A 21,771-nucleotide genomic window follows, 5' to 3' on the forward strand; every position below is an offset into this window, starting at 1 on the left:
ATTAGTTTGCTCAGCCTCATCATGCTGCCTCACTTATGGTCCTCTGGACACACTGTTCTCCTTCTAGCTCCTAGAACACATCAAACTCACTCTTTCCCCACTGACTGGACTTGGCTTGGGATTTCCACATTCTCCCCATCATTCAATAAATACCTTTTCTTGCTAAGGATTCTATCCTCACAGTTTGATGTATGCATTTATGGGCATAAAACATTGCTAGTCTCATAAGTATGGTTTTTTCAGAATTATCCCAAATATACCTTTGACGGCTTCCAAATGACCTCTGAGTTCTTTGGAAGGGCATACAAAGCACTTTCTGGGTGGGTTCTGCTCACCTCTTCCAGTGTGCCCTGAGTTGGTGGCTTCCCATCAGGGCACCATCTTCCTGAGCTTCCTGCTCTCCAGCCATCCCACATGTAGAGAGGTTTCTGCATGTGCCATGTTCTCCCATGCCTTGGGCACACTGTTGCCTATGATGCAGTGCCCTGGTCCACTGCATCTTCTGGCCTACTTTAGCCTTTCCTTCAAGACACAGCTCCGTTATCACTTCCTTTGGGAAGCCCTTCCCTGAAACAACCCTTCCCTGATGTGGGTGAGGAGCTTCAGGCCTGTGCTTCCAGAAACCCTGGGTATCTCTCTTGTCTTAACAATTAGCATGGTGCCTTTGTGATTTGTATTTGTCTATTTCCAGAACTAGTCATGGGCTCTAGAGGAAAGGGACTCTGTTCTGTTCTGTCTCACCTGTGTCTGGCAAGTATTCATTTATACTTAATAAAAGACAGCATTCATTGATTTGCAGTGGATATTGATGAAGCTACATCTAGAAATAAGGAGGAAATAATTTTCATATATTTGAGTTTTCTCATTCTTTTGTGAGTTCCTTTATATTCCTATGCTAATGTGAACATTTCTTAATGAAATGATTTCTTTCTTTCTTTCCTTCCTTCATCTCTCTCCTTCCCTTTATGTCTCTCCCTCCTTCCCTCCCTCCCTTCTCCCCCCCCCCCCCCGCCCAAACAGTTTGGAAAGGTCTTGGCAGTTATTCATTTGGAATAAAGATTGAAGTCCCATGAAATAAACAGAGGACAATTAGGAATTTTAAGTGTGTTAACTCACAAAGATTATTTTCTTTTTCTCCATGCCCATTTGGTAAGAATGGATCTCTGGACTATGTAATTATGGATGAATGGCACTGCAATGCTTGAACAATAATTTGTAGGAAATACAATTATGAGTGGAAGTCATTAGTGGAAGTAAATGAACAGTTTGTTGGTTAACAGGTCAACTCTGAAAGCCCAAAGTGTTTAAACATTGCATGAAATTATAGATTAATAGCGTCTTTTTTTTCATTTAAGCATATTCATAAATTATTGAGGTTTTTAAACTGCATTTTAGTTTATTTATTTATTTTTCTGATTTGTGGAACAGAAGGGAAGGCATTTGCCCATTCTCAGTTTTTAAAGAGTTTTGCACAGTAAAATTATTCTCTTGCTTCTGAAATTTGTACAGCGCTTTCTTAATTGGAGAAGTCAGTAGGACCACTTTTGTGTGACATTTAAACAACATTTACAAAGTAATGGATGTATTTTTTTTTTGTTATTAAAGCTAATTGGGAAGAATTAATTTACAGTTTTTTACAGAGGCCAAGAATTCAATTGCTTGTCGAGGTCTCTGGTCCTGGATTCAGAAGGCCTAGTTGCAGAACTTGGTGCTAGAATCTCATAACTGTGCAATCTCATCCTTGAAGAATCTTGGTTTCCAAATCTGTACAATCTGTTAAAAGAAAAAAGAACTTACCTCAGAGTAAAACTGCCTAACATTGGAACATGGATTGGGCTTATTCTAAATTCTCATTTAATGTTTGTGTTATTTTTTCATATTGGTAATTATTTACTCACCTGGATATCTGATGGGAGTTTGCAAGTGATTGTCCAGAAAGCAATAGTCAAAGTAGTAAATTTAAATCACTGTGAGTTGAATTCTAATTATGTGTCCAGGATGGTATTAGGAATTGTGACACGTTAGGGAAACCTAAGGCAGCGGTCCTGTGTTCAAGGTGCTAACTGGTGGGGTGGGGAGACAAGACGTATGTACTCTAATGACTACGGAATAATTTATTACTTAAATAGATGGCACTAACTATAAGTTATGTAATTCAAGTTTTTCCAGGCCTCTTCCCTGAGCTTCCTCAGCCTGTGGCTCTTTCAGCAGTGATAACAAGAATGTTCCCTATGATGGTTAATTTTATGTGTCAACTTAGCTAAGTTATGGTGTCCAGTTGTTTGGTCAAAGTTATTACTGTGGAGGTATTACATAGATGGGATTAGCATCTACAAAATCAGTTGACCTTAAGAAAAGGAGATTATCCTCCATAATGTGGACAGACCTCACTCAATTAACTGGAAGTCTGAACAGCAAGGACTGAGGGTTATGGAGATCAGAAGAAATTCTGCCTCGAGACTACATCCCCCTTCCTCTCCTTGAGTTTCCAGGCTAACGAATTCAGACTCAAGAATTCAGCTTCACTCTCACAGGAATTTCTAGCCTCTGGGCCTCCCTACAAATTCAGACTTGCAATCGTGTGAGCCAATTTCTTATATTAAATCTTGTAATATATATATACACACATATATAAATTACTGCTGGTTCTGTTTATATATATGTAAGTCCTGTTCTGTTTCTCTGGAGAACTCTGACTGATATACTCCCCCTCTGCTCCACTCTCTCAGAACCTCCAGCCCTTTCAACATTCCTGCCTGTTTGTTGTAGTTCTCACAATCTCATGTGAGTTTATCAACCAGTCTGCCACAGTCATGGTGAGGTATCTTTCATGCTCTTCCTAATTTGGCTTTCTTGGTCATTGTCCTCAGTTCAGGAAGGCTCTGGGGCTGCCTCATCCCCGTCCCTGCTGCTAGTGGTCACCATGAGATAACTGAACACATAGATGCCAAGGTTGCTGGCTTCCAGTGCTCCCTGGGCTGTCAAATCCCAGGCTGGAGGAGTGGTGGTGTGTACATAATGCTTTCTGCACTCCATTGGGTCCCACATGATCACCTGGACCTGAACACATTGATATTTGTTCCTCCAGGTCTCATTCATGATTTTACTCATTTAGTACATGTTTATTGAGCACCTGTATCAGATAATTATAGTAATAGAGGTCAAACTGTGGCTGTGTTATGTGCAAGGGACATGATGTATGAAATTATAATACAGGGTTTGAGCTAGTCAGGAGTACTTGGAAGGATTCTCTGAGGAAGCAAGTTGAATATCATTCTGAAGAATGAGGCAGGACAAAGTGGTGAGAGAGTACTTGGTTGGGGAGCATCAGGTGCAAAAGCCACTTGGAGGATGTCTTCATGTTCTGCTTGCATCCTTCCTTTCCTCGTGTTCAATCCTGGGTCCATGTGGTGACGAGAGAGGACCTATATCCGAGACAGATCCCATGCCATCGCTGTCATCCTCTTTTCTGTGTTCTCCTTTGTGTGGGCTTCTTCTGCACAAAGCTACTCAAGCAAATTGGCCCTGCAAACTCATCAGCATGCTTGAGTGTGCCTACATCCCAGATGTACATACAGCTTTCACTCACTAAGGGCCCCACATCATTATAAAATGTATCATGGGCTGAAGTGTTCCCTGGAATTCAGTGGAAGAGAGAGGTGGGGCTTGAGCTGGGTTTTGGGAGGATAGGTAAGGGGAAGAAGGGAGGGCCTGCAGGTGGTAGGGACAGAATGGGCCAAAGCAGTAGAGGTAGGAATGGGACAATTAAATGAGAAGAGGACTTCTGGAACAGGGAGTTTTTTAGGGCCAGATTATGGATAGTCTTGAAAGTCAGAAAGGGGATTTGGGTACTCCCTACAGAGTATTGTAGGGAGATGCTGCAGGTTATTAGCAAAGTTTAAAAGAAGAGGATAATACAGAATGGATCAGAAGATCCAGAAGCTCCTCTGCTGTTTGCAGAGGGTCTAGTTCATGTAATTAGTCCAATTATCCAGCTATGAGGTAATGATGTAGGAGTTTCATGGAAAGGAGAATTTAGAGGAATAGGAGAGTTAAATTATTGTCAGTAAAGAAATAATAGTAGTTGTGTAATATCCCTCTAATGGGTGATGTAGATGTTAGGAGTCTTGAACAATGGTGGCATCAGTAAACTGGGAATAATAGAAAGGAGAGTCAAGTTTGTGGAGGAGTACATATTTTGACGTCTTCAGTTTGAAGCCAGCCAAGTGTCAATATCTCCTACATAGCTAGAATGAGGCTGGCACTCATGAGATACCCAGGCTTGATGTTTTAGTTATACATTTAGAGATGCCATTTGTTGTAATGAGAGTGGATATGAGATAATTTTACTGCTTTCTGGAGACCCTGTCAAAATTTAAAAAGACATAGATTTATGTCAATAGTAAAAAATGAGCTTCAAAGATTCTCTGTGATTTTTTTCATTCATTCTGACTTCACTATCATTTATAGGAATGAAAAGTCGAGAAATAATCATTGCCATTCCTAATCTTGGTTCTGCAATGTGTAGCTTGCATTCTAGTAGACACATAGTAGATGTTGACTGCATATTGATTGAGTATTATGACCAATTGATCACCGAGTTGATAGTATTTTGTTTTTGCTAAACATTTTCCTATGCTTGGTAGAGATGTTTCAGTGCAGGCATCCAATAGTGGATCACAGAAATTCACATATATATGAGCATACATATAAATAAACTTTATTTCATTTTATTGTTCCCAAAGGTTAAAACATACAAACAATGAATAAAATTAAAATTATTTTCTTTTGGGATGATTTATGTCTTAATTTTCATCTGCCCTATAATTAGAAATTCTGAACTCTGTAAATTTTTTCAAGATAAAATTATTGTGCAAGTAAACTCCAGAAATTATATCATTAACCCAGAGACCTTTCTAGGTCTGGAACAACATTATTGGTACAAGTACACTGCCTCTCCCCACAGAGACAAATAAATAAAGAGGGAGAGTTTAAAATAATTTGAAAATGATTTATTGTTGGCCACCTCTGTAGCTAGCAATTCAAGTATTATTACTTTACTTTAGTGCAACAAGGGAGGACAGTAACTTGCTGTGGGCTAAAGGTAAATAATGATCTATTGCAAAGGAGGATGGAAATGTATTGAGGAAAGAGGAAGGAGTTGAGAGTAAGCCATGAGTTTTCTGAAATACTGCTTCAGATAATACTTTGGACCCCCTCCACCAAAACAAAACAAAACAAAACAACACACAAACAAAAAAACCCTTTGCCTGACTCTTGCTGGAAAGGGCAGAGTAAATCATGCAACATACTGCCTTTTTCAGTCTTTGACAATTAAGGACCAGCGTGTTGGTGTAGGGAGGAATAGATGGGTGCACTGGAGCCTAACACAAACCAAGATGTCTACAGTCACAAATTCCTCCTTCAACTTTGCTTAGCAATCCTCTCTTGCACACAGTGTTGGAAGGGATCATTAAATACACCAAGACTTAGGATAATCATTCCAAGGTAATCTTGATTTTCTACTCCATTTACACTATTTGTGAAGTGAGCTTGAATCTTTGGATTGGAAATTAGTTATGGACTTCTGTCAGAGAGTCAAATAAATCATTTGTTTTTATTTGAAATAAGACAGAGGTGGAAAAATTCATCCTCAAAACACAGTGTGAAGTAAGAAAGAAGAGAAGAGACTAAAATATCCTCAAACTATTTTATATGGCCAGATCCAAGCTCAATGTTTCATAGATAGTATCTCATTTAATCCTCCTACAACCCTCTGAGGAAAGACATTGCTACTTTTGTTTTGTAGCTGAGGAAACTGAAGCCCACCTTTACGTATTTTGCCCAGGGTACATATTCAGAATATGGCAAACTGGGATTCAAATGCAAGTTTATTCTGTCTCCAGTTCCTGTGCTCTTCAAATCTCATCACTCTCTACCCTAGATTATTATTATTGCCACTATGTTATAGATTAGAAATCCAACGTACAAAAAAGTGAAGGCATTGGTGCTTACTGATCCCAAGGCTTGCATTCCTAGGTTCTTCTTTCACAGGATTCTTTGGTTGAATAACATTACTTTCTTATAAATCATTAAAATGTCTAAAGGCAAGTTTTCCTCGGTCTCCTTTAGGTCCAGTACCAGAAGTAATTGTCACCCATCTTCGAGCAGCTGCCCATGCCCACGACACTGTGTTGGCTCTGGAAGATGCTGTGGACTGGTACCCTGGGGATGAAGTTGTTGTCATCAGTGGAACAGGTGTCCAGGGTGCCAGACCACTGGAAGAAATTGTCATTGTGGAGACTGTGCACAATGCAGACCTCCATCTTAGGACAGCCTTGAGGTACTGAGTTGTCTTTTTGGCTTAATTTAGACAGAAGAAGATGAGGTTTTAACTGTGTTGGAGTCTGGATCTTTTTATTTTTATATTAAATATGGTACATTAAATTACATTGACTAATGCTAGAAATTTTGACAAAATTATGAAGCATGAAATGTTTTAAAGATATAGACTTTCCAATTTATAGTAAGTAGTCAATGCAATAATTACATAGTTCCTAATTTCTGCATACTTTTGTCCATAGCCTGCACTGTGTTTGAGTATCTAAAGAAATAGGCTTCTGTTCTGGTTTGCTAAAGCTGCTGTTATGTACCAGAAATTGATTGACTTTTATAAATGTGATTTATTAGGGTACAAATTTGCAGTTTTAGGACCATAAAAATATCCAAACTAAGGCATCAACAAGAGGATACTTTCACTGAAGGAAGGCTGATGGCAGCCGGAATACCTCTGTTAGCTGGGAAGGCATGTGTCTGCTGGTCCTTTGCTCCTGGGTTCTGGTTTCAAAATGGCTCTCTCCAAAATGTCTCTGGGCTTCTGTGTCTCTTACCGTTTCTTTCTTAGCTCCTGTTCATCTGTGCTTGTTCTACCAGGGCGTCCTCTCTTAGCTTCTCCAGGGCAAATTCTGGATTACGTATCTTAGCTTCTCTCCAAAATGTCTCTCTCATCTTCACTGAGCTCTTTCTCTTGCTGAGCTCTCTTAAAGGACTCCAGTGATCTAATTAAGACCTACCTGGAAAGGGCAGGGTCACACCTCCATGGAAATGACCTAATCAAAAGGTCTCACCTACAGTTCTTTGGTTCACATCTCCATGGAAGCAACCTAATCAAAAGGTCCCACCCTATTCAAAAGACTAGTAAATCTGCCTCCAAAATATTGCATTAAAGAACATGGCTTTTGTGGGAGATATAATAGATTCAAACCAGCACAGCTCCAAATGAACAATTATGTTGATCTAGTGGCTTACTAAAATAAGCTTTGGGGTGAGATGTCTTCATATGTGTCTTTCTCTCTATCTCTTTATCTTTTCTTTTAGATATTCTCATGACTTCACAGAGAGCTGGGTGACTGGAGAGCACCTTGTTTTAAAGGCCACGGTGGCACTGCTTAGCAGGAGTATCACCATACAAGGAAATTTCACTAATGAGAGGATGAGGCACTTTGCTTCATGCAAGGAGGCCAATGCTTCAGAAGGTAGAGAAGTAATTTTACTGGGAAGTCCAATGAGTGAACAAGAATGTTCTCACTGTGAAATGATACATGGCATTGCTTTGTTTGACCTCCTTCAAAATTAATAAACCCTAATCTTTGCATGTCCATAATAATCTTCAGCTTCCATAATGCTTTTGTTAAGTTGTCGCTTCACGACTTTGTGAAAGAGATACACAGAAGTTTCCCTTTGGGAAATTAATTACTTCTCCAGGGCAAAAACAAATCCCTGTTAAAGCATTAAATCTGAAGAGTTGTATAAAATTTTCTAGTTAGATGTTATAACATGCTATAAGTGAGTGAACTACCACATACTTTAGTGAAGTGGTGGAAAAAGTCAATTTATCTTTTAGTAGAATAACAGGTACTGAATCACCCTGACGTGCCTATTAAACATCTATTTCAGGGATGGTTAGTTTAGTAGGTTATGTTTTGGTTTCCTAGTCTGTAGATTATGAGGCTTTCACATGTTGTGAAGACATCATTTGTCAGCTTTGGTCCAGGATGGTGTGGGTGTCGAGGATGACTCCCAGGCATGAGCTCTGGATGGATGATGAGGCTTTTTACTGAGATGAAAGAGAAGCAGGTTTGGGGGTGGCAGGGTGGAGATCATGACTTTAGTTTTGTACATGTTGAGACTGAGATGCCAGGTCAGCATTTGAGTAGAGATTTCTGGTAGTGTCTGGAACCTAGAAGAAATGTTGGGGCTGGAGATAAAGCTCTGGGATGTGTCTGCCTATGGGTGCCTGTGGGGACAATGTTGGAATGCGGTTGGGTGTGAGAGTTGTTAGTATTGCAAACGCACTTTGACCCTCTCCTTCCTCAGTCGTCCAGCCCATAAATGCATCATTCTCTGAAAAATGTTTGTATAATAGTGGATTAGAATCCACTGGCTGTCAAACTTAACAATTCTGTCGAATCAGGATCTGCATTCTAGTCAAGCTCTCTTGGTAATTCTCATTCAAGTGGTTCTCAGATCACATTTTGCGAAATATTGCATTTGATTCTGCTGCAAGTGATACTAGGTTTCTAGGTTTGAGCCATTATGAATCTGTCAGCTCCTAATGGGAAAAATTCCTGGTTTCACAATAGCTCTTAAGTGTTACTGCAAAATTCTCAAAATAAAGCTAAATTCATGAACTTTAGTTTAAAAAAAACATTATTCACCCCTTCTTTGTATGGCATTGAAGTGTGGGAATGAGGTGGCTAAATCAATCTATTCAAGGCATGGCCACTCAAAAATAGTGTAGAAGACTGGCATCAGTAATCAAAATCATGGTAAACATACAAATATTTTACCTTTTCATTTACCTTTTATTATATTCATCTTCTGAGTGTTAGCAAAGGGCTGGACTCTGAAAATTTACTGGGGATTATTTGGGAATGATAGAGTTTTTTATGAGTATCACTTCATCTTTGCTTCATTAGCATGGATAATAAAGAATCAATTTAGGAGATAATTTCTTCTCCAAAATGCAGTGTCATGTGTCAGTAGAAAGGGTCCTGGATCCTGTGGTCACAACACTTGGTAGTAACTGTAGTTGCAGGCACTAAGTTTGTGTGGTCTGCTATCCTCTCGATATCACAGACCTAGCCCTCAAATGAGCTGACAGCACAGCTGGGCAAGGAGGAATTGCTGCAGGGGCTGCTCACTTATGTCTCTGGAGTCTTGTCATTTCTGCAGTGCCATTAGTGATATGTCCCCAAACTATAAAATAGCGAAATAAAGGGGAAGCCCCACTGGACAGCTTAAGACTGAAGAGTGCTGTCCTTAAATTCATTGCTCACATCTCTTCCCTACAATTATCAATCATGAGATCGTTTTATCCCCCACCCTGTAGTGATCTTTTGGATTGAAATAAGCATCTGTTTAACTTTGGTTTGTGGGTTATGGTCTGCTTCTTTGTGACAATAAATTAAGGTGATTGATTTGGGGGTTTTGGGAGATAATAGTGTGAAAGCAATATTATGTCCTGGTTATGGGATCTTCTAATTAATATTCCACAGAGGAAAATCAAAGTAAAAGGGAAAAGTATTATTAAATTAAATAAGCAATAATGGCTTGTCCTTTGTGTGAACAGTGCCTTTCCAACTGGGATGTTTTTCTAGAAGCATGTTTCTTTGTGCTCCAGGTCCCCTTGGCTTCCTTCTGTGTTTCAGGTAATTTGAAGCACTGTTTGTATTCCAAGAGTGAGAAGATGCTGGGATCCAGGGATCTGGGAGCCAGAGTCATCATCCAGTCCTTCCCAGAGGAGCCCAGCAGGGTCCAGTTGAAGGGAGTGCAGTTCCGGGACTTGGGGCAAGCCTTCCATAAGCATCTGAGCTCACTGACTCTGGTGGGAGCTATGAGTGGTAAGCGGTCCAAGTTTATGATGTCTTTTTCTTTCCTCTCTTACCCATGTTCCAGGCACAACATGTAGGGGACTATGGCAGGTGGTATGAGGGGCATGGGCTTCAGAGATGGATATTGTTTATTCTCAAGGTGCTTGTACTCTAGGTCAGTGATTCTCAAGCTTTAGTTGGCCTAAAAAAATCACTTGGGAGCTAATTAAAATAGAGTTAGAGACCCTGCCGCAACAGACTGTGGACTAAGGTGGGCTTAGGGATCTGAAATTTTTACACAGAAATCTTAAGATTCTGAAACAGGAGATTCAAAGAGTACAATCTGAGAACTATTGTTATAGGTGTGGCAGGAGTAAAATGAACCAGGTAAACCTGTGTTTTGAATCCTGCGTCTACTGTATACCAACTTTGTGACTACAGGCAAATTAACATTGAGTAGTGTACGTAATCTAGTGCTATGGGAGTCCAGACACAGCAGGAAGCACTTTTATGTAAAGTTGTCTTAATTCATAGGAATCTTCTGTTTACGAAAATGGGGGAGAATGGGCTGAGACTAGGCACTTTTCTTGGGAACATGTAGCTGGCAGGTTATAGAAATCTTGGCCAGAGCTGAAGATATGGGGAGGAGTCAGGAAATATCAAATCCAGTTGAGAGCAGTAGATGAAAAACAAGATCAGAACTAGAAAGGAAGAATATGGCCGGATGCACTGATAAATGTTCAGAAACCGAAGTTGGTGAGTTGAAAGAGGATCACTGTGAAACCCGATGTCAGAAGCTGGTACGCAGAGAGCCGCAGAATTGGGGTTCAGATGCTAAGTAATGAGGACAGCAGCTCCATTTCTGAGTTGTCCTGCTAACCTCAGGTTCCTCCAACATCCACACATTCTAGCTTTGTCTCCGTCTCAAGGGGTGGCCCTTAGAGGGTTTCGGAGGTTGATGCCTGACAAAGGGGATCTGGACATGCTGGGTGGTGCAGGTGGTGGGCCTTGGGTAGGATTTCAATAGGTGCTAGTTAACTGCAAAGTTTTCCGTTATTTCAAATTATCTGCACACCGAGGATATCTGTGTGTCCCAGTTTTCCAGATCTCTTTCACATACATGCACACATTTATTTAGTTTATTTTTAGTCTTCATTTAGTGGGATGGCTCTTAACATGGACCCTTCCCTAAGTACATTGGGATGGTTAGTGGCTTTGTGTCCTTTTCTCTGACTTTTTGGTTTCTTGGTGCTTATAATTCTACAAAATATTTGGCATGGAGGCTAGCTCCATCATAAATGAGGGTAGGTAATCACCTATCAGCTATCATTGAACATAATCAAAACCCTCCCTTGCTCAAAATTCACTTAATCTACCTCATTCCCTACTGCTTCAACCAGAGTGGCTGTATTTTTATCTATTATTGTCTATTAGGTCGTATTTAAAGACAGGGTACAGTGCTTTAAGAAAAGTTTGAAAACCACCGAGTTAACACATTATTCCCTCTAGGTCTCAGTTAAAATGCAAATGCATTTCCTGGAGGGGGTAACACATTAACCCAGAGGTTAGAAACTTCTGACTTGCTTGCCAGAGGATCTTTTATTGTTTTATGCCCTGGAGGCCTTCATGCTCTGCCTGTCTACCAGCCACTGGTATTAGAGGGCACTGGAATCTTTGTAGGCTACTTTGAAAGGTTTACCAATCTCTGAAGTCCACCCATGAATAGCCGTTATACACATTTGTACGTACTTACTGGTTGTTTAGATGACAGGCACATTCTGATGGGATGATAGTATAGGAGGATGTTATGGAGTTAGGACAAGTCTATAGCAGGCAGTGTTTTCTGCAGAAGTGGATATGGATACGTTTCCTTATTGGGGTGGATCCTTGGTGAGTAATGTGAGATCACTAGGTACTAGGGAAGCTGAGATGGAGGGTAAGGTGGAGGCCCAAGATATATGATGACCTTAGAATTGAGAATTTCCTGGATAGTTCCAATTTGAAAAATTAAATTATTATATAAACCAAAGTAATTTTTCCAATATTCCCCAAATTTGGCATCTCTGATAATATCTCCCTCACTACCTAGAAGTAATACAAAACTCCTTTTCCAGGAGTTATGATTTAATTATGCAAATAATGCTGTCTTTTATTATTTTAGTGTCAGTTTCCCCCATCAGACTGAAAATGCACAAGTCCAGAATATGCTTAGTTTTGTTCATCTTTGTATCCCCAGAACGATGCACAAAACCTAAAAGATATGGTTGATATTCAGTAAATACTTATTCATAGACTGACCCAGACCACATAACCTGATTTGGAGGTCATAAAGTATGCCTGTGGAGTCAGTGTAATGATTTTCCTCAATGTCAATTCCTTTTAGCTTGATGGAAGGTACTTCTGCTTTAGCTTTATAAATCTACTGTGATCAAATGTGAGTCGTGTTCCTCAGGTCAATCTCTGGCTTTGCTTGCAGTGTGGTATGAGAATCTCTGGCTGTCTTGGGTCAGGATTATCATTGCCTGACAAGGCAGAAATATTAATTCACAGCCAATAAATAATGACCACATTTCCTCAGGCCAGTTGACCCTTGAAGTTAACCCTACTTAGGTCATAGCCGTCTTTGAGGCCAATTGACCTGAGTTGCCCATTTTCTTTATTTGATTTCTGACTCCAACTTCTTGTCTCCCAAGTCTCATTATTGTATGGGGGTTGCCTTTAGCTATAGCACAGCTTGCTTTGGATATGAGTAACAGAATCTGAAGAGCCTTCTACACCTGCTTCTAATTCTGACCTTACTCTTTCCTATTTTAGATTCCTATATTCAGGGTTGCTCAGTGTGGAACTCCTTCAGTAGAGGCCTCAGCATGTCCGGGACCTCAGGCCTGAAAGTGGACAGTAATGTGTTCTATAATATTTTAGGCCATGCTCTGCTGGTGGGTAAGTGAAATGAACTTGTTTGATTTTGGTATCTTGAGTAAGACACATAGACCAACTCCAAAATTTGAATTCCCAATTCATAAAAATTTTGGGGTCTGATCATTAGAAATAAGCCATAGTGCAAATTTCTGACTTTAAATTTAGTCATCACTGATTGGCTTACTGAACTTTACCAATAGGAAACTGATCTTAAAAGTGACATTTCAGTTCAAGGTAATAAATATAAAATGGGTAGGTTTTTAAATTTACAACCAGCAATTTTTACAGTGTCTTTGAAATCACACAAATAATATCTTTGTCCAGTCTCATAGATTGTCAATCCTGGATGTTGGCCAAGGATTTAAAAATCTTGAATTCTGTTCTTAACTCCTCCAGTGGCTTGCTGAAGAAGTCCATGTTTCATAATATCCTGACTGTTCACCTGCATCTACTTTTGCCTCCTGAAATTCATTCCCCATGCAAAATCCAGAATGATCGTTAAAAATCCCGAATCTCATCACGCCACTTCTCTCAAAACCCTTTAAGAGTTTCTTACTGCTCCTAGAATACAATCCAAAATCCTTAACCTGGGTTAAAAGACACCTCAGTGATCTTGCCCCTGTTTACCTTGCAAACATGCCTTGCTCTTTTTCTCTTCCCGTGTACTCTAGTGCCACTGACCTATTTTATTTTAATTCTTTCAATGGTTCTTTCTCCTGTTTAGGGGCCTTTGCACAAGGTCTTCCTCTCTGTTCTCACCACTCACTCTCCTCCTGCAATCTCCTCCCTTCACCCCACTCCTAGGACAAGTCCCTCTGTTTAAGCCCTTTTAACGCCGATCATCACTTACTGATTTAAACTTACACACTATGTTTGTGATCATCTGATTAATGTCTATTTTTACCTTTAGACTTCATGAGGACATTGTATGCTTAGTTCTTGCGCACTGACTAGTGCATTGTAGGTGTCTGTTGAAAAAAAATGAATTAATGAGAAAAGTGTCTCTGGTTATACCAAAATTGAAAGAACAAATCAGAGATTTTCACTGAAAATAAAAATAAAACTGTATTTTTAAATAGTGTTTTATATTTAAATTAATTCTGTGATGTCATTAGTGGGAAAATACGTGTTTCATTTAAGAATGATCTGTTGAGATAAACACTGTTGTCTCTAATCCTGAGAGGAAAACTGTTCAGTGGGGGAAATATGGATCTTGTAAACTTGCTTTAAAAAAACTCCAGCTCTAAAAGGCAAAGAACTAAGGACAAAAGAGATGATCAGGTGCAGAAAAAATTTCAAATTGGAAGAATACAGCTTCAGGGAAGACAAAGGATTACTTTGTGGAAGGGAAAAGTTTGATGAAACCTGGAGCAGAAATTCAGCAAGGTACCTAACAATATTATTGTAGCAGAAAACAATTATATAGAATAGATATTAACTAGGTAAGGAAGAGAACCTGGAGGAGGGATTTAGTTTTAGTGCTTGGAAATTGTTAATTGAAGTCTCTTGGCATCTATTATCCTGAAAGTGAGAGAATTTTTTTTAGCTCATTACAGACAAAATTCTCAATCTCATGCACAATGCATTTGCAGACTTGGACTTGTGAAATGACATGGGAAGGTGACACTTAAAGACCTAGCCAGTCGGGGGGTTCCATGGAACTGTTTCCTATTAACACCATGGAAAATGATAGTATCTCTCACTCTGTAACAAGGCCCATTCCTTTTATTCAAAATCTCGGTGGCTTGGGTGCGAGGGTCCCAGGTACTGCACAGCCTTCTCGTTCAGGACATTCCAAATGTTCCAGAAGAGTGGGGTATGTAGACAGCTGCTGGCCAATTTGGACAGCTAGAGATGGGCTGGTGCTCTCATGAGGGTGTATGCATATGACCATGGGGACAGTCACTTGAACTCTTCTTAAGAAGTGAAAAAGTGGATCTCTCTCTCTCTGCCTCTCTCTCTGTATTTGTTTTCTCTGTGTATTTTTTATGAACTTCTGACCCGTGGAACTCTAAAACTGAAAAGTTCATGTGATTGTCTCCTTGTCTGGATTATAGATAAAAACTATGAAAAAAACCTAACCCGTTACCCAAAAGTAGAAATTTTGCAGTGCCCCTTGCTCTGTGGGCAGCATGGGGTAACTTGGTCTTTTGTTCTCAGGGATATACATGGAAATAAGCTATACCTCTTGGGACACTGTTCCTGGAAGAAAAAATGGTAAATATGTGAATTGGTTTTAAATCTATTACAGTCCATTTAAATTGTTACATATTTTTTAGATGGGCCCGATGGCACATTGTTATAATCTTAAATTTGTTGAACACGCTAAATGTCTTCTAAATATGTATCATATAGATGTAAGCAATGCATTATGTAGAGCTATAATGTTTATGAGTAGAATCTAGAGTGTGTAACTTTTAATTGTTTGTGAATCCCATGTTTTGATTTATGTTTTAAAAAAGCAGACTGGTCAGAACAGGGAAATATAATAAGAAACAATGTGATCATCAGCGTTTCTGGCACGGAGGGACTTTCCAGTTCTGAAATGTTGTCACCATCTGGTATCTACATCCGTAATCCCACCACTGTGATAGAGGTAAGATCTTCAGCTCTGTCAGGGGGGGTCAGAGCTGAGAGGGCAGAACGTTCACCCCAATATTTAGTTGGAGTGTCAGTGTCAGTGATATGGTATGAAATGTTTTACTTGTTGCAAATTAGTATTGAGAAATTAATTTATGATTCTATATTAAACAAATACTTTAGGATAAATGCATTCATTGTTTCTCTCAGAACTCCCCTGAACAGTCTTTGAAGCATTATATGTATGGAACAAAGCAAAGGAGTTATTGATAATTTTCTAATTGTTTAGTTTAATGTAAACTAAAATAGCATCCTGAACTATGCACTGTGGGTATTCATTGTCTGTGTTGATTCTGATACCAATTGCTTATTAAATTGTGCCCTTTTAGAGAGTTCAAAACTGACATCATGTGTCTGAGATCATGTCAGATTCCAGGAGGCTAAAGCACTCTGATGGCCTTGTTTTTTATAACATTATTTTGTACAGTTGAACATGTCTTTCTTTTGATAAGTTTCTCTGTGAACATTTAGGAAATTAATTAAACTAATTTTACAGTTTAATCACTGGTCTGCAAGTGAGGAGTTTTTTTCAGATTAGTGGGAAGGGCCCTTTCCCAAGTATTTTATCCTGTGTATTATCTATGCTGGGGTTAAGGCCCTAGTTCTTTCAAGGTGCTTCTCTGGGCATCTATTATTTAGTGACAATTATGCCAACTTTCTGAGGAACTGAGAGAGCTAACTTCTTTGTCTCCCTCTGATCATCGGTTTTCAATTACCTTCAGCTGAATAACCCCTAATAAAAGTTGTGTTTATCTCCTCAACCGTCCTCCAGACTCTTGATTAAGTTTATTCCAACCACAGCACTTATACACGATTTTAGGTGCCTAATGTGGGCAGCTAATATGCCAGTGAGGAAAGGAGGCAGAACTACATGGATTTCAGGAAATCGAGTCCTAGACCAGGAAAAACAAGAGCTGTGTTTAACATGTCGGCAACTGGAGGGCTTGTTACGTAGTTATGCCAGCAAACTTTGCGGCCCAAAGAACCACGTTTTGGCATGATTTCTTGGGTATTATAATCTTGACTATATTGAAAGACCTGGAAGAAATTAAACCCTCAAGATTTCCCAATTCGTCTTCCTGCCTGAGGCTAGAATGGATCTAAATTGAGCACCAAATGCTGGGGTATCGTCTAACCGACTTCTCTTCAGTGAGTCACACTCTTTCTCCCAGACAGGTGTGATGGCTGCTGGCCTATAGAAAGGAGGATGGGACTGGCCAGTGGTGCAGAGAGCCAGGGGGCCCTCTGAAAAGCAGATGAGTTGCCTGAGTCTTTGCTGACCATCCTGTAGAACAAGATCCAGTTATAAATGGAAAAACAGTCTAAAATGGGTTCTTTGCACATCCTCATAAGCCTTCCATTTCCATTCATTTACTTCCTTCCTCTTCTGTCTATTTTACAAAATTGAAAAAGAAACTCAGTGTGTGTGTGTTCTGAGAATGGTGTTTCAGCACAGCTGGTGCAGTTGATTGAATTGTGTCCCCCCAAAAGACATGTTCAAGTCCTAACCCCTGGTCCTGTGAATGTGAGCTTACATGTAAACAGGATCTTTGAAGATGTTATTAGTTAAGATGAGGTCAAGCTGGGATATGGGAGTCCCTAATCCAGTATGACTGGTGTCCTTATAAGGAGTGGGGATTTGAACACAGACAGGCAGAGACAGGGAGAGAGACGGCCGTGTGATGGAGGCAGAGACTGAGTTATGCTGCCACAAGCTAAGGAGTGTCAGGGATTGCCGGCTGCTCATCAGAAGCTGAGGGGAAGTCATGGAGCAGATTCTGTCCTTCAAGAGGAACAGTGGCCCTGCCAACACCTTCCTTTCAAACTTCCAGCCTCCAGAACTGTGAGACAATACATTTGTTGTTCAGATCAGCTAGTCTGTGGCACGCTGTTATGCAGCCCTGAAAAACTAAGACAGCTAGTAATGCATTCATCAGGTCTATTCCTGATAAATTCATCTTTGCTGAAATTAAAATTCTGGAGTTCTCTTTCCATTAGAGTACTCCTTTTAGATCCTTCAACTATGTCTGTAATAAACTATTTGCCCAGTGAAAATGTACTGACTAGAATGAATGAATGTAGGTATAATTCCATAAACAAAGGTGGGGGAGAGGAAAGTACAGAGTAGATTCCAGAATCATTTTGATGACTGAAAAGTAAGATATGTAATTTGTGATAGCTTTTTGAGTCTGCTGGACTCATTTGTCAGTGTTAAATCTTGCGCTGTCTCTTCCAGATTTTTGGCTGTGCTGCTGGCTTTCTGTGATGCTATCTTTTTTGTATTCTATTGGCTGAAATGTACCACTACTAAAAACCAAAGTGATAAATGGGCATATATAGCTAAACCTGAAAGTTATGAACTTTTGCTGTCTCTTAGAACCAATGAAGTTCATTTCAGTTATTTAGCAAGTGATAACTTAATCTAATATGTCCTGTGTGGACAAGACACAGAGTACTTTGAATAATAGATATATTTTAAAATGTGGTATCTATACACACAATGGAATATCATTCAGTCATAAAAAGGAATGAAGTTCAGATACATGCCACAGCACGGATGAACCTAGAAGGCATCTTCTTGGGTAAAATAAGCCAGATGCAAAAAGACAAATGTTGAATGATCTCACTTATATGAAATACCTAAAATAAGCAAATTCATAGAGACAGATAGTAGATTACAGGTTTCCTGGGTCTGGGGATAAGGGGAAGGAGGAATTATTGTTTAAATTAATGGGTGCAGAGTTTCTTTTTGAGAAGATGAAAAAGTTTGGATAATGGATGTTCATGTTGGTTGCACAAGCTTGTGGATGTAATTAATACCACTAAACTGTATACTTGAAAGTGGTTAAAATGGGAAATTTTGAGTGGTATTTATGTTACTACCTAAAAAGTTTAAAAAGTTGGAAAAATAATACACTTTTATTCCAAAGGGATAATAAGGAGGCTATGACAACAGCAATAAAAGTGTGTGTGTGTGTGTGTGTGTGTGTGTGTGTGTGCATGGTATAATGCATGGAACAGAAAGAGTTGTGGTAGGAAAGCCTGCCTCCCTCCAGGTTGTTCTGGAATTCATGTGAGTGAGATTCCCTTACTCTGATGCTCTGTTTCATGGGGTGTGGCTTTTATGTCCTGCTATGTGAGTGGTTCAGAGTGGGATTGCCCCTTATGGGAGCCTGTGCACACTTAGTTTTCATTACCTTTTGTCCTGCTTTGCATTTCACTCTTCTGTCAGCCTGGCAAATTATTGTTTTTAAAAAGTCACTGTATTACTGTGATTAATTGGTATTTTTCTTTTTTTGTTATTTTAACTTTTTAATTTAAAAATAAGTTTAGACCCACAAGAAGTTACCAGAAAAAGTTGCAAAAAAGCAAAAAACCCTAGAGATCCTTCCCCTAGCTTCCCCAGCAATAACATCATATATAGTCATAGGACATTGTCAAAACCAGGAAACTGACATTCTGGTAACTAAACTAGGGACTTTATTTGAATTTGAAGAAGATGACCTAATCCTAATGGCTGGGAAACCAACCCCTGTAGCCTAAGTGCTCTCCCCACATACACAAGTCTGGCCGTGAACCTGGCAGGCAGGCTGGGTAAGAGAAGTAATTGATCCTTAAGTCTCAGCAGTGATTCGTGGTTATATATTGCTCCAGAATTTCCCTGATCCAGAGCCAAGGACCAAACTCTCAGCCATAGTGTGAAGAACTTGCCTTGGCTTCCAGTTAGTCATCTTTACAATTCAGTCACCTTCAACCCTGCATGGTGCCAGGGGATTTCTCAAGTGTGATATTTCTTTTTAGTTTCCATTGCTAAAAATAGTCTGCCTACCTCCCTGCCCAGGCTGCAGCTGAGCTAAGTCCAGGACAGATTCTCTGAGAAGCAAAGCCTGAGCTTTGTGTCTTTTTGCTGGTGAAAAATTAATCATAGATGATATCCCTGTTTTGAGCAGCTTATGTATTTCTTTGCACACTCCTTGGACAGGTCTTTGCCATACTTTCCAAAAACAGGTGGGTGGTGGTTTTTCCATGCATCACCCTGTACTTTCTCAAGCACTCCACTGCCCAGGCTACCTTCTTTCAACAATGCCAGCATCTGACTGCCATTCCTTTTATGGAGTTATCTGCCAGGAGGCTCCAGCTTCCCAAAAAACATAACCTATGTGAACCTCTTCCAATTCTTTCAAGCTGGAAAGTCTCTATTTCCAAACAGCGAGGGTCTGTTCACTTCTGGAGGCCTAAAGTATCCCCTATTTATATGCATGGAAATTTCCCATGAGCACAGTCCTGTTTAGGATGTTCCACGAAAAAACCTTGAAGAAGAAATCTTTGGAACTATTCATTTAATTTGAGGGCAATTTGTTCTGGTTTGGTGAATCAATTTTGTAAGGAATTCTGTGTTTAAAGGCCCAGCTTCAGGTCTCTAGCTCTTCCGACTCAACAGGTAATGTGTATTTAAGAGCTGCCTGAAGGGTTAACTCACTTTTTTCCCCCAGTGACTATAGATGTACACCTCAAGGAGCTGGCTTACTTGGGCAGTTAATTTCTCCCTGGAATTTCTCTTGCTTGAATGCCCATAATACGTTGACGTCCACAAAGAATTGATTTCCACACAAAATTCCCTGCTTGCCTTAAACCCTTCCCTGCAAGCTGCCGGCTGCCTGCATAAATATGTATTTTTTTCTCGTGAATCATTTCCAGCATACCCAATTGGAATTGAGTAAAAAAGGTCTGGGAAGTAAGTGATCTGACTGTTCAATTACTTCTTGTAAGAAAAGTAAGGCTTATCAGCTAACAGAGGACCAATGTTGTAATATCCTGCTCAACTAGAGGGAAAGCCAGCATTTGGAAGGCATTTAAATATGATCACCCAGATACTCCATAAATACTAATGGCACTAGTGCAGATGAATGAATAAATCCATTCATTCAATGAAAATGCATGCTTTCTGAGCACCTGCTCTGGCAAATGTGTTGAGTAAGGCTGTAGCCCTGGAATACTTGAAATGTTTGAACCTTTCAGCTCCTGGTAAAGTTTTGGTAATGAACTAGAGGCCTCTATCCATATGAAGTAATGAAGTTTAGCTTCTAGTGCACCTTTCTCATTGTTTGTATACTTGAAGGTGGCTGTTTAAGAAGTCCTCTTTTTGTGACTCTCAGGCCTTATAGAGACACAGCTGTCAGTACAGGTTATTTGGAAAGTGAACCTACACATGTGCTATCCTGGGATCTATTTCAAGTTGTATAATAATGACTGAGAATCAACAGTTATGGTACTTTCTTGTGTATCTTTCAGGGCTATAGAGATATATTGGGCACTTGTATTTGCCATCTCAGATGCTGATTCTTCCTAAAGTCAAAAGTCATGAGTATGTGTTCTGTTTTCTAGCACAAAGGGAAGAATTGAGGTAATTGATTAAATGCTAACACATATTATTCTGGGAAAACCTAGTGGCAGATTCAGTTATTTTAAAAAGATAACTAACCCCCCTAGTAAAAATTGTTGAAGCATTCTCATTGTAATTAACCATGTTTTAATATTTGCTCTTTCCCTCAAAATTTGGAGATGGGATACTGGAGAATGGGCATGGGTTATTTAGGAAGTACAGGGCTCTAGTCTAGACTCTAGACCAGGGATTCTCAACCAAGACAACTGATAATTTAGGTCAGATAATTTTTTGTGTGAGGGCTGTCCTCTCTGTGGCAGCATCCCTGGGCTCTACCCACTGGACACCAGCAGCACTACCCCCTCCTTCTTTCCTTCTCTCCATACCCCCCACTCCCAGTTGTGACAACCAAAAATATCTCTAGAGATTTCCAAATCTTCTCTTGGGAATAAAATCATCCCCATTTAACAATCACTGGTCTAGACCTTGACACTCCAAGATAATTAGAGTCTTAGAGATGACTCTGGCTCCTTAAAGTCATGTTGACAACCTGAATAGTAATTCACATTAACATTCACTGATATCTAAAAGTCACTTTTGCCAAGTAACACGTGGTAGGCACAGCACATGATTAGAATTTTAAATGGACTCAGGAAATTGGAGAAATGCTTGGAATTCAAAATAATGAAGTGCAGTGGAGAGTAGGCAAATTAGTCCATGGAGGAAGAAAACATTCTGTGACTGAGTGAGAAATGAGGAATGGCTGGCTATTTACAAATACCCAATATGAAAAAGCCCTTGGGGCTCACAGTGAATAACAAGCTGCAGTTAAGCAAAAAGTACCAGGCTGTTGTCTCAAGGGGTACTGCTATGTCATGGCCACCAGCAGTCACCAAGATTCGGAGGGTTACCTCTAATAATACCTAAATTGTTCTTTCTGTTAGGAATTAAAGTTGC

At 39.8% G+C, this 21,771-nt stretch overlaps 1 protein-coding gene across 9 annotated transcripts in view; it reads left to right on the forward strand.

Moving 5' to 3' along the window:
* Positions 1 to 21,771, forward strand: part of PKHD1 (PKHD1 ciliary IPT domain containing fibrocystin/polyductin) — a 473,530-nt gene that overhangs the window by 175,855 nt on the left and 275,904 nt on the right. For 6 of the 9 annotated variants that reach the window (XR_005217861.1, XM_037842918.1, XM_037842911.1 and 3 more), the window contains 6 exons: positions 6,133 to 6,343; positions 7,378 to 7,535; positions 9,711 to 9,902; positions 12,687 to 12,812; positions 14,952 to 15,008; positions 15,254 to 15,387. Coding sequence is in view for 8 of the 9 variants with exons in the window: in XM_037842918.1 (XP_037698846.1) it covers positions 6,133 to 6,343; positions 7,378 to 7,535; positions 9,711 to 9,902; positions 12,687 to 12,812; positions 14,952 to 15,008; positions 15,254 to 15,387 (878 nt within the window). In the remaining variant the exon portion in view is untranslated. The remainder of the gene's footprint in view (positions 1 to 6,132; positions 6,344 to 7,377; positions 7,536 to 9,710; positions 9,903 to 12,686; positions 12,813 to 14,951; positions 15,009 to 15,253; positions 15,388 to 21,771) is intronic. The other 3 variants (XM_037842913.1, XM_037842914.1, XM_037842916.1) reach the window with 3 other exon arrangements.

This window comes from Choloepus didactylus, chromosome 7 (genome assembly GCF_015220235.1).
Source record: "Choloepus didactylus isolate mChoDid1 chromosome 7, mChoDid1.pri, whole genome shotgun sequence".
Classification (NCBI taxonomy): domain Eukaryota; kingdom Metazoa; phylum Chordata; class Mammalia; order Pilosa; family Megalonychidae; genus Choloepus; species Choloepus didactylus.